At 45.1% G+C, this 12,997-nt stretch overlaps 1 protein-coding gene across 2 annotated transcripts in view; it reads left to right on the top strand.

Moving 5' to 3' along the window:
• The window catches only part of DPP6 (dipeptidyl peptidase like 6), a 692,619-nt gene that overhangs the window by 82,060 nt on the left and 597,562 nt on the right, over nt 1–12,997 (top strand). The window contains exon 1 of one of the 2 annotated variants that reach the window (XM_067470371.1): nt 7,812–8,079. The exons of the other annotated variant lie outside the window; for it this stretch is intronic. Within the exon in view, the coding sequence (XP_067326472.1) occupies nt 8,029–8,079 (51 nt within the window). The 5' untranslated portion in view covers nt 7,812–8,028. Of the gene's footprint in view, nt 1–7,811; nt 8,080–12,997 lie in introns of those variants that run through there. 2 annotated transcript variants of the gene reach the window in all.

Raw genomic sequence — 12,997 nt, 5'->3', positions numbered from 1 at the left:
AATCATGAATTTTAAATGTACATTCAATCTGTCTTACTCTTGGTACTATGGATTTTAATATATTATTTTATGGTGTTGTGTTATATCTGGGTGTTGTACCAAGCCTGGAGAAGTGAATAGAAGCAACTAAGACATTTATCATCATCATCATCTCTTCCAGCAGGCCTATCCAGTTTCACTCATGAATCTTAAACTTGTGTCTTGTGTTTTAATGTTTATTCTGTGTATTTAAATATATATTTTATGGAATGTTTAAGATGGTTGTGTGTTTTTAGTTATGTTGTAATCTGCCTTGAGCCACAAGGAGAGGCGGGTAAGAAACAGTAATATAATAATAAAAAAACTTTATTTATATTCCACCCTATCTCCCCAAGGGAACTCAGGGTGGATTACAACACACTAAAAACACGTAGAGGCAAATATTGAATGCCTCACCACAAAAAAGCAGACAAGGATACAATTAACAACCCACTCAATCCCAACACCAGTTGACATCAAACAACCAAATATAAATAAAACCTAAAATCGCAAGAATTGTTACATAAGAAAGTTATATCTCACAACGGCAGCCAGAATAGTTTACACAAGAAATTGGAAAACCAAAGAAAACCCAACAGAAGAAGACGGGAAATTAAAAATAATGGATATAAAGAATATGGACAGATTGTCTTATTTTCTGAGAAACCATCAAGGCATGCCCAAAAGCCCTACGAAATTGACTTTATTAAAGGCATTTTTTTTCTTGAAAATAGAAGGAAATGAAATAAGTACAAGAAGACAGAGATATCAACTACAACTAATATTTAAGAGACTAACACCCTGGACAGGAAAATATTAGGAAGTCAACAAGATTTTATTTTTTTGTTCTTTTTTTTGTTTTCGATTTTTCTTTTTCAATTTTTATTGCTTTTTTATATATTTTTTTTCCTTTTTCCTTTCCTTTTTTCCTTTTTGGTTTTTTTTTCTTTTTCCCTATCCCCCCCACCTATCTTTTATTCCTTTCCCCTTAACTCCTCTACTATAACTCTTATTAGTAGGGAAACATTCCTATCCTTTTTACCCTAGTTAGATTTTTTTTCTTTCTTCTCCCTAACCCCCTAAGCACTCCTATTCCTCCCCCCCCCTTTTTGTTTTTTTACGGAGTCCCTCTTTCCCATTTCCTTTTTCCATTTTTTCTTTTCCTTTTTTTCTCTTTCTTTACTCTCAAAAAATCAATAAAAATATTTTTAAAAAGAAAGTTATATCTCACCATAAAAACAAAAATTATTTCAACCATAAAATATGAAGCTCACTTTAACAACCTCCTGAAGATTCACTGTTATTGTTGTTTTTGTAAAAAACCTGAAAAATTCAAGGTTGGCTATTGGTACAATATCTGACAGCACCAGGCCAACCCACCAAAGATAGAGGACAAAGAATATATCCGATCAAAGGTGAAGTAGCTGACTGTCATTCTCTAGTTCTTCCCCTCTTCCTATGCTAAGTGCACAAACAGGTTTTAAATTATTTTCTGAAGGAGACAATTTTTATCTCTTTATTTATTTATTTATTTATTTATTTATTTTGAACACTTTTGCTCCGCCCTTCTCAACCCCTAAGGGGACTCAGGGCAGCTTCCAATTGGCAACAATTCAATACTGCATAATAAAATACAAAAGAGCAATAATTATAGCAGTTAAAAGCATAAAACATTAAGACATAAAACATTAAAACAATATACCACTTTAGGGAGAACATTCCAGAGGTGAGCAGCGATCATGGAGAAGGTCCTCTCTCGTTCTCACCAACTGCACTTGAGACGGGGCTGGGACCAAGAGCAGGGCCTCCTCCACTGACTGCAGTGTCTGAGTGGGTCTATAAGAGAAGATCTGATCTTTCAAGTAGCCTGAGCCTGAGCCATTTAGGGCAGTGGTTCTCAACCTGTGGGTGTCCAGATGTTTTGGCCTTCAACTCCCAATAAATTGGTAAGCTGGGATTTCTGGGAGTGAAAGGATGCACCAACATGAAAAGTTTGGAGAGCTCTGCTCTAGCATATGGACAGAGTGATAAGGCACTGGTTGAAATCTCAGAACAGAGACTCTGGTTTCTTCTTAAATCATATCAGTCTGAGGTCAGACATTTCACAACCATTCAATGCTTCTGTTAATGAAAAGCCACTGAACAAGAGATAAATGATTTTCTCTGTCCATGGTGCTGAGTGCACACAACCACTGGGTAGTCTTATCTAGCATTTACTGCAATGGCAGGGGAGCAGTTTATTTTTTTCCAATTCTGGATGGGATCTCAACCTGTGGGTTCCCAGATGTTTTGGCCTTCAGCTCCAAAAATCCTAACAGCTGGTAAACTGGCTGGGATTTCTGGGAGTTGAAGGCCAAGGCACCTGGGGAGCCACAAGTTGAGAACCACTGGTTTAGGGCTTTAAAGGTAATGACTAGCACTTTGTGTCTAGCCCAGAAGCAGATCAGCAGCCAGTAGAGCTGCTGCAGCATGGGAGTTGGCCACTCCCTATATGGAGCTCTGATTAGTAATCTGGTTAGTTAGTAAGTTAGTATTTATTTATTTATTTACTATACTTGTATACCGCCCCACTTAGCCCAGAGGTGACTCGAGGCGGTTTACATTTGGCAATCAATGCTCCACAAGATAAAATACAATAAAAAACAATTACATATAGTATAAACTGTATAAAAACAATAAACAATAAACAACTAAAATCATAAAATACAGTTCTTAGCATCTCATCACTAAAATCATTTTCCATCGCATCGTCCTGTCATTCCATGAGTCTTAGTTAATCAGTTATACTGCATCTGCAAATGCCTGCTTGAACAGTCAGGTCTTAACTCTCTTTCGAAATGTCAGTTCCTCATGTTGTGGTGACCTCCAACCATAAAATTGTTTTTGTTGCTACTTCATAACTGTAATTTTCCTCCTGTTATGAATCATAATTTATATATCTGATATGCAAGCAGTATTTTCATTCACCAGACCAGATTTGGCACAAATACCCAATACACCCAAATTTGAATACTGGTAAGGTGTGTCTGTGTGTGTGTGTGTGGGGGGGGGGGAGAGATTTTGTCATTTGGGAGTTGTAGTTGCTGGGATTTATAATTAACCTACAATCAAAGAGCATCCTGAACAATGGAATTGAACCAAACATGGCACACAGAACTCCCATGACCAACAGAAAATACTGGAAGGGTATAGTGGGCATTGACCTTGAGTTCTGGAGTTGTAGTTCACCTACATCCAGAGAGCACTGTGGACTCAAACAATGATGGATCTGGACAAACTTGGCATGAATACTCAATATGCCCAATTTGGCATGAATACTCAATATGCCCGAATGTGAACATTGGTGGAGTTTGGGGGAAATAGACCTTGAGATTTGGGAGTTGTAGTTGCTGAGATTTGTAGTTAACCTACAATCAAAGAGCATTCTGCACCCCAGCAATGATAGAATTGGGCTAAACTTGGCACACAGAACTCCCATGACCAACAGAAAATACTGGAAGAGTTTAGTGGGCATTGACCTTGAGTTTTGGAGTTGTAGTTCACCTATATTCAGAAAGCACTCTGGACTCAAACCATGATGGATCTGTACCAAACTTGGCATGAATACTCAATATGCCCAAATGTGAACACTGGTGGAGTTTGGGGAAAATAGACCTTGATGTTTAGGAGTTGTAGTTGCTGGGATGTATAGTTCACCTGCAATCCATGTTGAACCTCACCAGCAATAGAACTGGACCAAACTTCCCACACAGAATCCTCATGATCAACAGAATATACTGTATTGTCGAAGGCTTTCATGGCCGGAATTACTGGGTTGTTGTAGGTTTTTTCGGGCTATATGGCCATGTTCTAGAGGCATTTCTCCTGACGTTTCGCCTGCATCTATGGCAAGCATTCTCGGAGGTAGTGAGGACCTCACTACCTCTGAGGATGCTTGCCATAGATGTAGGCGAAATGTCAGGAGAAATGCCTCTAGAACAGTGTTTCTCAACCTGGGGGTCGGGACCCCTGGGGGGGTCGTGAGGGGATGTCAGAGGGGTCGCCAAAGACAGTCAGAAAACACAGTATTTTCTGTTGGTCATGGGGGTTCCGTGTGGGAAGTTTGGCTCAATTCTATCATTGGTGGAGTTCAGAATGCTCTTTGATTATAGGTGAACTATAAATCCCAGCCACTACTACTACTCCCAAATGTCAATTTCTATCCTCCCCAAACCGCACCAGTGTCCACATTTAGGCATATTGAATATTCATGCCAAGTTTGGTCCAGATACATCAGTGCTCTCTAGATGTAGGTCAACTACAACTCCAAAACCCAAGGTCAGTGCCCACCAAACCCTTCTAGTATTTTCTGTTGGTCATGGGAGCTCTGTGACCCAAGTTTGGTTCAATTCCATTGTTGGTGGAGTTCAGAATGCTCTTTGATATTGTAGGTTAGGGAACTGGGCTTAGGGAACTGGGCATGTTTAGCCTGAAGAAGAGAAGGCTGAGAGGAGATATGATAGCCATGTATAAATATGTGAGAGGAAGCCACAGGGAGGAGGGAGCAAGCTTGTTTTCTGCTTCCTTGGAGACTAGGACGTGGAACAATGGCTTCAAACTACAAGAAAGGAGATTCCATCTGAACATGAGGAAGAACGTCCTGACTGTGAGAGCCGTTCAGCAGTGGAACTCTCTGCCCCGGAGTGTGGTGGAGGCTCTTTCTTTGGACGCTTTTAAGCAGAGGCTGGATGGCCATCTGTCAGGGGTGATTTGAATGCAATATCCCTGCTTTTTGGCAGGGGGTTGGACTGGATGGCCCATGAGGTCTCTTCCAACTCTTTGATTCTATGATTCTATGTGAACTATAAATCCCAGCAACTACAACTCCCAAATGACAAAATCAATCCTCCCCTCAACCCCACCAGTATCCAAATTTGGGTGTATCAAGTATTCATGCCAAATGAATGAAAATACATCCTGCATATCGGATATTTACAAGATAATTCATAACAGGAGCAAAATTATAGTTGTGAAGTAGCAATGAAAATAATGTTATGGTTGGGGGTCACCACAACATAAGGAACTCTATTAAGAGATCACGGCATTAGGAAGGTTGAGAACCACTGCTCTAGAACATGGCCATATAGCCCGAAAAACCTCCAACAACCCAGAAAATACTGTGTTTTCTGATGGTCTTTGGCGACCCCTGTGACACCCCCTCACGACCCTCCAGGGGGAAGTTCAGACTTCCCTTTTCCTCAGCAAGGCAGTGCGTTCCCTCTTGCAAACCCACTGTTTACCACTTCCTTCCCTGTTTAGCTGACTGCCACGTTTCCAGGCCGCTGAATACCAAAAGACTCTTTCAAAAGAGTGGATGTGAACCTGCTTACAGGACACAGGGGACCTCTGAGCCGGAGCCGCCTCCGTTTCCATGCGCCTCCGGCTCCGGTGCCAAAAAAAGAAAACGGCAGGAGGAGCAGCAACGTTTCCACCCCCCCCCCCCCATCCCTCTTTACACCGTTATCTAGCTGTTGGCGTGGCCGGGTTGGGAAATGCAATGCAGCTTTGTTTCGGGAGAGAGCTGGCTTTTGAATGGCAGAGAGGCAGGGGGTGAAGGAAGGGGCGCAAACAGAGCCTGTGCGCAAAATATGTGAATGGGATGCGCACCTATCTTGAGAAAGGGCCACAGGTTGAGCCTCCCCGAGGGAAGGGGAAGCAATGGAGGAGGGCAAGGGCTGCCTCTGGGCCCGGATCCTTGGAGAGGCTGGGAAAAAGATTGACCTGCTGCCTGGGCGCATCCTCCGGAAATGCATCCCCAAAGAGGCACAGTGGGAGTGGCAAGCGCAATGTTATCATTGATGGAGGAGAGAGAACACACGGGGAAAGGCTTGGGAGAGAAAGGGCTGGGATCCAGGAAGAGTTTGAGGAAGGAAGGATGGAAGGAAAGAGGAAGGAGAGGGGAGGATGCTGCGCGAAATCCCTCCTTTCCCCTTAGTTGCATTAGCGGCTGATTCAGATGCAGGCTCCAACCAGTGCCACCATGGAAACGCCACCGGGTGTCCCATAGTAACCCGTAACAACGGCGTTATTGATAGCCAGCCGAGCCTGCCCTCCCTCCCTTCGCCTTGTTTGCAGCAGGCGCGGGTCCCATTCGCTGTAGGAGGAGGAGAAGGCCAGGAAGGAGACGCCCCTGGAAAGAGGAAGGATCCTGCCCGCCTCTCCCATGAAGCCCAGCCTTTTTTGAGGCGGATGGGTTGCACACAGAGCGGCCTGATCCCAGGGCGGGTCCCCCTGGCACACTCACTGCACAGAAAGGCATCCATGCCATAGTCCTGTGGAATGAATCCAGCCCGACCTCACTTCGACTGCCATGGCTCAAGGCTATGGGATCCTGGGAGTTGTAGTTTGACGAGCCAATGGTAGTGCCTGGTCATACCACAACACCGAGGGTTCCCTAGCACCCAGGCATAGCAGGCAAAGTGGTGCCAAACCTCATTGATTCTTCAGTGTAGAGGCGCCCCCAGCCTCCACCAGCCAGCCTGCCTGCCTTTGCAACCTGTTCTAGGTCTCCTTGGTGCGCCAAGATTGACTTAACCTTGAGAAAAGTAAAGGAAGGAGAAGGAAGGGAAGGAAAGGGATGGGAAGGAGGGGCAAGGAAAGGAAAAGGGAAGGAGAGGGGGGAAAAGGAAAGAGAAGGGAAGAAGGGAAGAGAAGGAAAGGAAAGAGGAGAGGGAAGGGAAGAAGAGGAAAGGGTTAGGGAAGGGAAAGAGAAGGGAAGGAGAATGAGAAGGAAAATGAGAAGGAAGAGAAAATGAGAAGCTAGAAAAAGGAAGGAGAGGGAAGGGAAAAGAAGGAGTGGAAAGGAAAGGAGATGGAAGGGAAAGAGAGCAAAGAGAAGGAGAGGGAAGGAAAGGAAAGTAAGGAGAGGAAAGGGAAGGAGAGGGACAGAAAGAAAAGTAAAGCAAAGGGGAGGGAAGGGAAAAGAAAGTAAAGCAAAGGAGAGGGAAGGGGAAAGGAGTGGAAAGGGAAGGAGATGGAAGGGGAAGGAGAGGAAAGGGAAAAAGAGGGGAGGGAAGAGAAGGGAAGTAAGGAGAGGAAAGGGAAGGAGAGGGACAGGAAGGAAAGTAAAGCAAAGGAGAGGGAAGGGAAAAGGAGAGGGAAGGAAAGTGAATGAGAGGGAGGGGAAGGAAAGGAAAGCAAAGGAGAGGGAAGGGAAGGAAAGCAAAGGAGAGGGAAGGAAAGGGAAGGGAAGAAGAGGGAAGGGAAGGAGAGGAGAGGAAAGGAAGGGGAAAGGAAGGGAGGAAAGAAAAGGCAAGGAAAGGGACACGCCCTGGCAGGAAGCAGTATTTCCTGTAGGAAAGGCACACAGGAGACCCCCCCCCCCACCCCAATTCAAAGTGGTGTTACTTGAGGTCAATCTCACGGCCAACCTCAGCAGAGCAACAGCCGCAGCAGTGGTGGTGGTTCATGGCCATGTCGGGTTTGTGGTGGCCGTGGGAATGAGAGAGACGGCGAGGGAGGGAAGGCGAGGCGCGGAGAGGCTGCTCTTCTGACTGAAAGCGGAGAGCGTTCCCTCCCTTGGAATCCGTTCCTTTTCCTTCTTGGTTACGGCAAGAAGTAAGGCAGGGACGAGGAGCCCCCCACCTCTGTTATGATTCCTGTTGTTTTTTCAAAAGAGGGCGTTGAGCTTGAAAAGAAACAGAAAAGAAAACATCCCAACTCTCCCCCTGCTCCTCCTCCTCCTCTCTCCTCCTCGCGCTTCCCGTCTCTCTCTCTCTCTCTCTCTCTCTCTCTCCCCTTGCCCCCCCCCCCCCTCCCTCCTCTCTCCGCCGCTTCCCCACGAATAAACACATCTCCTGGCAAGTGTAAAAAGCCCGCTTCCTGGCTAAAGTGGCCAAGACGGTGGATTATTAAGTAGTAAAGCCTCCATGGGCCGAGGGAGCGGCGGCGGCGAAGGCGAGTTCCTCCTTCCCGGCTCCTCCGCGCCGTCCTTCTCTCCTTCCTTCTCTCTCTCCTCTCCTCTCCATCAAAATGAAGGAAAAGGCCATGATCAAAACGGCAAAAATGCAAGGGAACATGATGGTAAGTGGCGCCTCCTCCTCCTCCTCCTCGGAGACAACTCTGGGGGGCTGATCCTATAGGCATCTTCCTCTTTTCTCAGAGGTTGGCATCTTCCTCTTTTCTCAGAGGGGGAGGCGGGATCCGGGTGGCATCTCCCCCTCCCTCCCTTCCTCCATGGGGTCTTCTTCCTTAAAGGGGGGGGGGGTCTGCCTCCCTCCTTCTCTCCCCCCTTCCTCTCCTCTCCTCCCCCCTCCCTGTGCGGATGCCCCGCTTATGAGAGAGGGGAGGCTGGAGGCAGAGCTGAAGTTGAACCCGCGGATTTGCCGGCACTTTCCTGATTTCTCCCCCCAGCCCTTATCATTTGTACTTTGAGAAGCACACTCTTTGGCTCTTTGGCTCGGCCTGGCTGGCAAGGGGCGAAGGCTAGATTTCAGTGCCCGCCGGGTAGCCAGGTTTCAAGATGTCTGGAGGAGAAGAGGATGAACTTGGGGAGGCCAAGGGTCCTCTCCTCCCCTCCCCAAAAGCCCCGCCGCGCGCACTCAAACTTTGGCAACTTGGCGCCTGATGGTGGATGGGAGGCAGAGGGTCTCCTTTCCCCCTTCTCCCTCCTCCTCCCCGGCTTCCTCTAGCCAACCCTTCTCCCTCCTCAGCCTTCCTCATCCAGCTGTTCTGGGCTGCATACTTTTCTTTTAAGCCACCAAACTGGGGAATCTCTCCGCCAGAGACTGGATGCCATCTTGGGCTGGTGGAAACGCAGTCGTTTTGTCCTCTTGCTTCGGTTTTCTGGGTCGGTGGGCGAGGGGGAACGCTTCCCAGGTGTTCAGTCGGGCCTTCCTTGAATGGGGAGCAAACATGATGCGGTTTTAGCCTGACTTAGTATGATCCAGGGGGGGATTCTCACCTCATGGCTTGAACTAGGCGAGGAATGAAGTGGCATAGAATATATACATATACCCAAAAGGGGTTGGATTTTTCTCTGTTTATCAACTTAATACAAATCCTTTACAAGGAAGTGAACCTCACCTGTTGGTAGCTTTTCCTTTGCACCGTCCTTGTAAGCTTGCATGTCTAATGGATAGACCAGGGAGGTCCAGAGAGAGGTCCACCTTGTCTCCTGAAGTATTTCGAAACAGCCTTGCAATTAACCGGTGTCTTTTCCTCCTTGGTGACTCACTGCCTTCTTCCTTTGCTGTGGAAAAGTCTTGGTAGAATCGTGATCGTCCCCTCCCTTCTCCTCCTCCCCCTCAAAAAGAATCAAACATAGTTCTGTCATCCAGAAGGTGAGGAGTTCTGGGCCCAGTGAGTTGAACCAAGGGGACTGGAAAGAAACCTTGAGCAAATGGTTTAAGCATGGAAGCAAGGTGATGGGACTGTGGCCACCTTCCTGGTGTGAACACTTCTCTTGTGGAAGTTCTCCCATCATGGAGGTATTGCCCTTCCTCCTCTTCTTCTTCCTCTAGTTGCTGCTGGAAAGGTCACTGTAGCTCATTTACCTTGGTTGTGACTACAAGCCCACTGGGCCGCCTGGGATTATTATAGCCTAGTTATCATGCATTGTGTCAGTGTGTGTGTGTGTGTATATATAAGACACACACACACACGTGTGCGCGTGTGTCACTCATTTGCCATGGTTGTGACTACAAGCACACTGGGTCACTTGGGATTATTATTGCCTAGTTATCATGCATTGTGTCAGTGTGTGTGTACGTGTGTGTGTGTGTGTGTATAACACACACACGTGTGCGCGTGTGTCACTCATTTGCCATGGTTGTGACTACAAGCACACTGGGTCACCTGGGATTATTATTGCCTAGTTATCATGCATTGTGTCAGTGTGTGTGTGTGAGTCTTTTGACTTGGTTGTGACTACAAGCACAATGGGCCACCTGGGATTATTATTGCCTAGTTAAAGTGCATCGTGTCAGTGTGTGTGTGTTATATATATTATACACAAACATACACACATACATGTGTGTGTATGTAGCTCATTTGCCTTGGTTGTAACTACAAGCACACTGGGCCACCTGGGATAATTATTGCCTAGTTGACATGCATCGTGTCAGTGTGTGTGTGTTATATATATTATACACAAACATACACATATATGTGTGTATGTAGCTCATTTGCCTTGGTTGTAACTACAAGCACACTGGGCCACCTGGGATTATATAGTTAACATGCATCATGTCAGTGTGTGTATGTAGCCACCTATATATGTGTGTATGTAGCTCACACACATTTGCCTTGGTTGTGACTACAAGCACAATGGGCCACCTGGGATTATTATTGCCTAGTTAAAGTGCATCGTGTCAGTGTGTGTGTGTTATATATATTATACACAAACATACACACATATATGTGTGTGTGTGTAGCTCATTTGCCTTGGTTGTGACTACAAGCGCACTGGGCCACCTGGGATTATTATAGCCTAGTTAGCATGCATTGTGTCAAAGTATTAATAATATTACACACACACACACATATGTGTGTGTGCGCGTATGTGTGTAATCATTATATTTCGATGTCCTCTGCAGTGGGGAGGAAGAGGTTGCATGACTCCTGCTTTAGAAAGAAATGTGAAGTATTCTTTCTTGCAGGGCTTGAAAAGGGAAAAGAAATGTTTCTGTAAGTATTGTTGGGGTGGCACAGATCTCTGCGCTTGATTCTAGGTCACACAGTGAATGAACTAAGGACCTAGCAAGAGGCAAAAGTAGTTGGATTGATTTTCTGTTGAAATTGGTGCTAAAACTGGCTGATATCCACAGACTCCATTAATTCCACAGTTGTCTACTTTGAAGTCTTGTGCGCTGGGTCAGAGCGTGTTTTGCTTGCCTCGGCCTTCCTCAGCCTTAGTGAGGATCTACTTTGCTGGGATTTTTTTAGACTCCAAAATTCCCACCTAGTTATGAAAGTTGCTCTTAATCTAGTCTACTTTTGGCTGTTAAAAGTGAATTTTAATTAGAAGAAACAGGATTACCAAATTAAAAAAAAAACATCAGAAGCAGGAGTGATTTAGAGGTTGTGCTTGTCTTGGCTTCTGAGAAGAGTTGGTATTTAGCCATAACAGACTGTAACCTGGTGTGCTACTATATGTGTTGGTGTAATGCCTTTCTTTGGGGAAATTAAAACATTTTCGTGACTTTTCAGTTGGCCTAATGTGCAGTACACAGTTGGTTAAATTGCTAAGCCCATCGGAAGCTCGGCAGTTCAAATCTGCGGGATGGGGTGAGCTCCTATTGTTAGCCCCAGCTTATGCCAACCTAGCCATTTGAAAACATGCAAATATGAGTAGATCAATAGGTACCACTTCTGCGGGAATGTAACAGTGCTCCATGCAGTCATGCCGGCCATGTGACTTTGAAGGCATCTATGGACAACGCCGGCTCTTTAGCTTAGAAATTGAGATGAGCGCCGCCTTCCAGAGTTGGACACGACTAGATTTAATATCAAGGGGAAACATTTACCTTAATTAATTGATTGGTTGACTCTAATACAGATGCTGGATTTTTTCTTACTGTAAACATAGATCTCTCTGGTATAAATCAGTTAGTATTTTCAAATAAATGACCAATTGACAATTAAAATTGTAAAAATAAACCCAGGGCTGTTGACGTTGACCTGGTTGATTGTACTATTTAATTTTAAAATGATTTTTTGGTCATATCACTGTTGATAAATATTGTAATTTCCAAAGTGCGTTTTTGGCCTGCTTGACTGTAAACTTTTCATACTTTTGCAGCTTAAAAGTAAAGATTTCCCCTTAATGTTAAGTCCAACTCTGGGGGTGGTGCTCCTCTCCATTTCTAAACCGTAGAGCCGGTGTTGTCCGTAGACACCTCCAAGGTCATGTGGCCGGCATGACTGCATGGAGTGGCATTACCTTCCTGCAGAAGTAGTTCCTATTGATCTACTCACATTTGCATGTTTTCGAACTGCTAGGTTGACAGAAGATGGGGTGAACAATGGCAGCTCACTCCATCCTGTGGATTTGAACTGTCAACCTTCTGGTCAGCAAGTTCTATAGCAGTGGTTCTCAACCTGGGGTCCCCAGATGTTTTTGGCCTTCAACTCCCAGAAATCCTAATAGCTGGTAAACTGGCTGGGATTTCTGGGACTTGTAGGCCAAAAACATCTGGGGACCCCAGGTTGAGAACCACTGTTCTATAGCATAGCGGTTTAACCCACTGTGTCACTGCAGCTTACTCAACAACAGCAATTTACTATATTAAATAATACTAGGTCTCACTGAAGATTGTACTGTTCAAAACAAATGAAATGGTTTTATTTCATGTTGTAGTACTTTTATCTCAAAAAATTTCTGAGAATCTGCTGTGTACTGTCTAAAAATTTACTTATTCCCTTATTTATTTATTTCGTACATTTTTACCCAGTCCTTCTCACCCCTGGGGAAGGGGCGGGGGCTCAGGGCAGCTTCACAACAAGCACTCATTTTAGTGCTAATCACAAATATAAAATACAGTTAAAAACAATTCATTTTAAAATATATTAATAAAAATATTTGTTTAAAATCATGGCAGTTTTAGATCAGTGTCTGGGTCAGTCCATTGTCCTTCATATCACATTAAATCATCCCAATTCCTGCTTCCATTGCTCAAAAACTTGGTCCCATAACCAGGTTTTAAATTTATTTCTAAAAGACAGGAGGGAGGGGACCAGTCTGATTTCACTGGGAAGGGAGTTCCACAGGCATGGGGTCATCACTGAGAAGGCCCCGTGCCTGAGCCAAGAACTAAAATCCTGGGGCCTATTATTCATCTCCTCCAAACCAACACTGTGTCAGAAAAGATTTTCTATCTCTTGGCTGACACTAACCCTGTGATTACTCACAAGGTGTTTCTTTTTATCCTGGCAGCACAGAAAATCCGTGCAAGACTAATGTCTGATATTGCAGTCGACTGTGCTGGGGATGCTTTTAACT

This window comes from Anolis sagrei, chromosome 6, assembly GCF_037176765.1.
Source record: "Anolis sagrei isolate rAnoSag1 chromosome 6, rAnoSag1.mat, whole genome shotgun sequence".
Taxonomy (NCBI): Eukaryota; Metazoa; Chordata; class Lepidosauria; order Squamata; family Dactyloidae; genus Anolis; species Anolis sagrei.
This window is presented reverse-complemented; position numbering and strand designations above follow the sequence as displayed.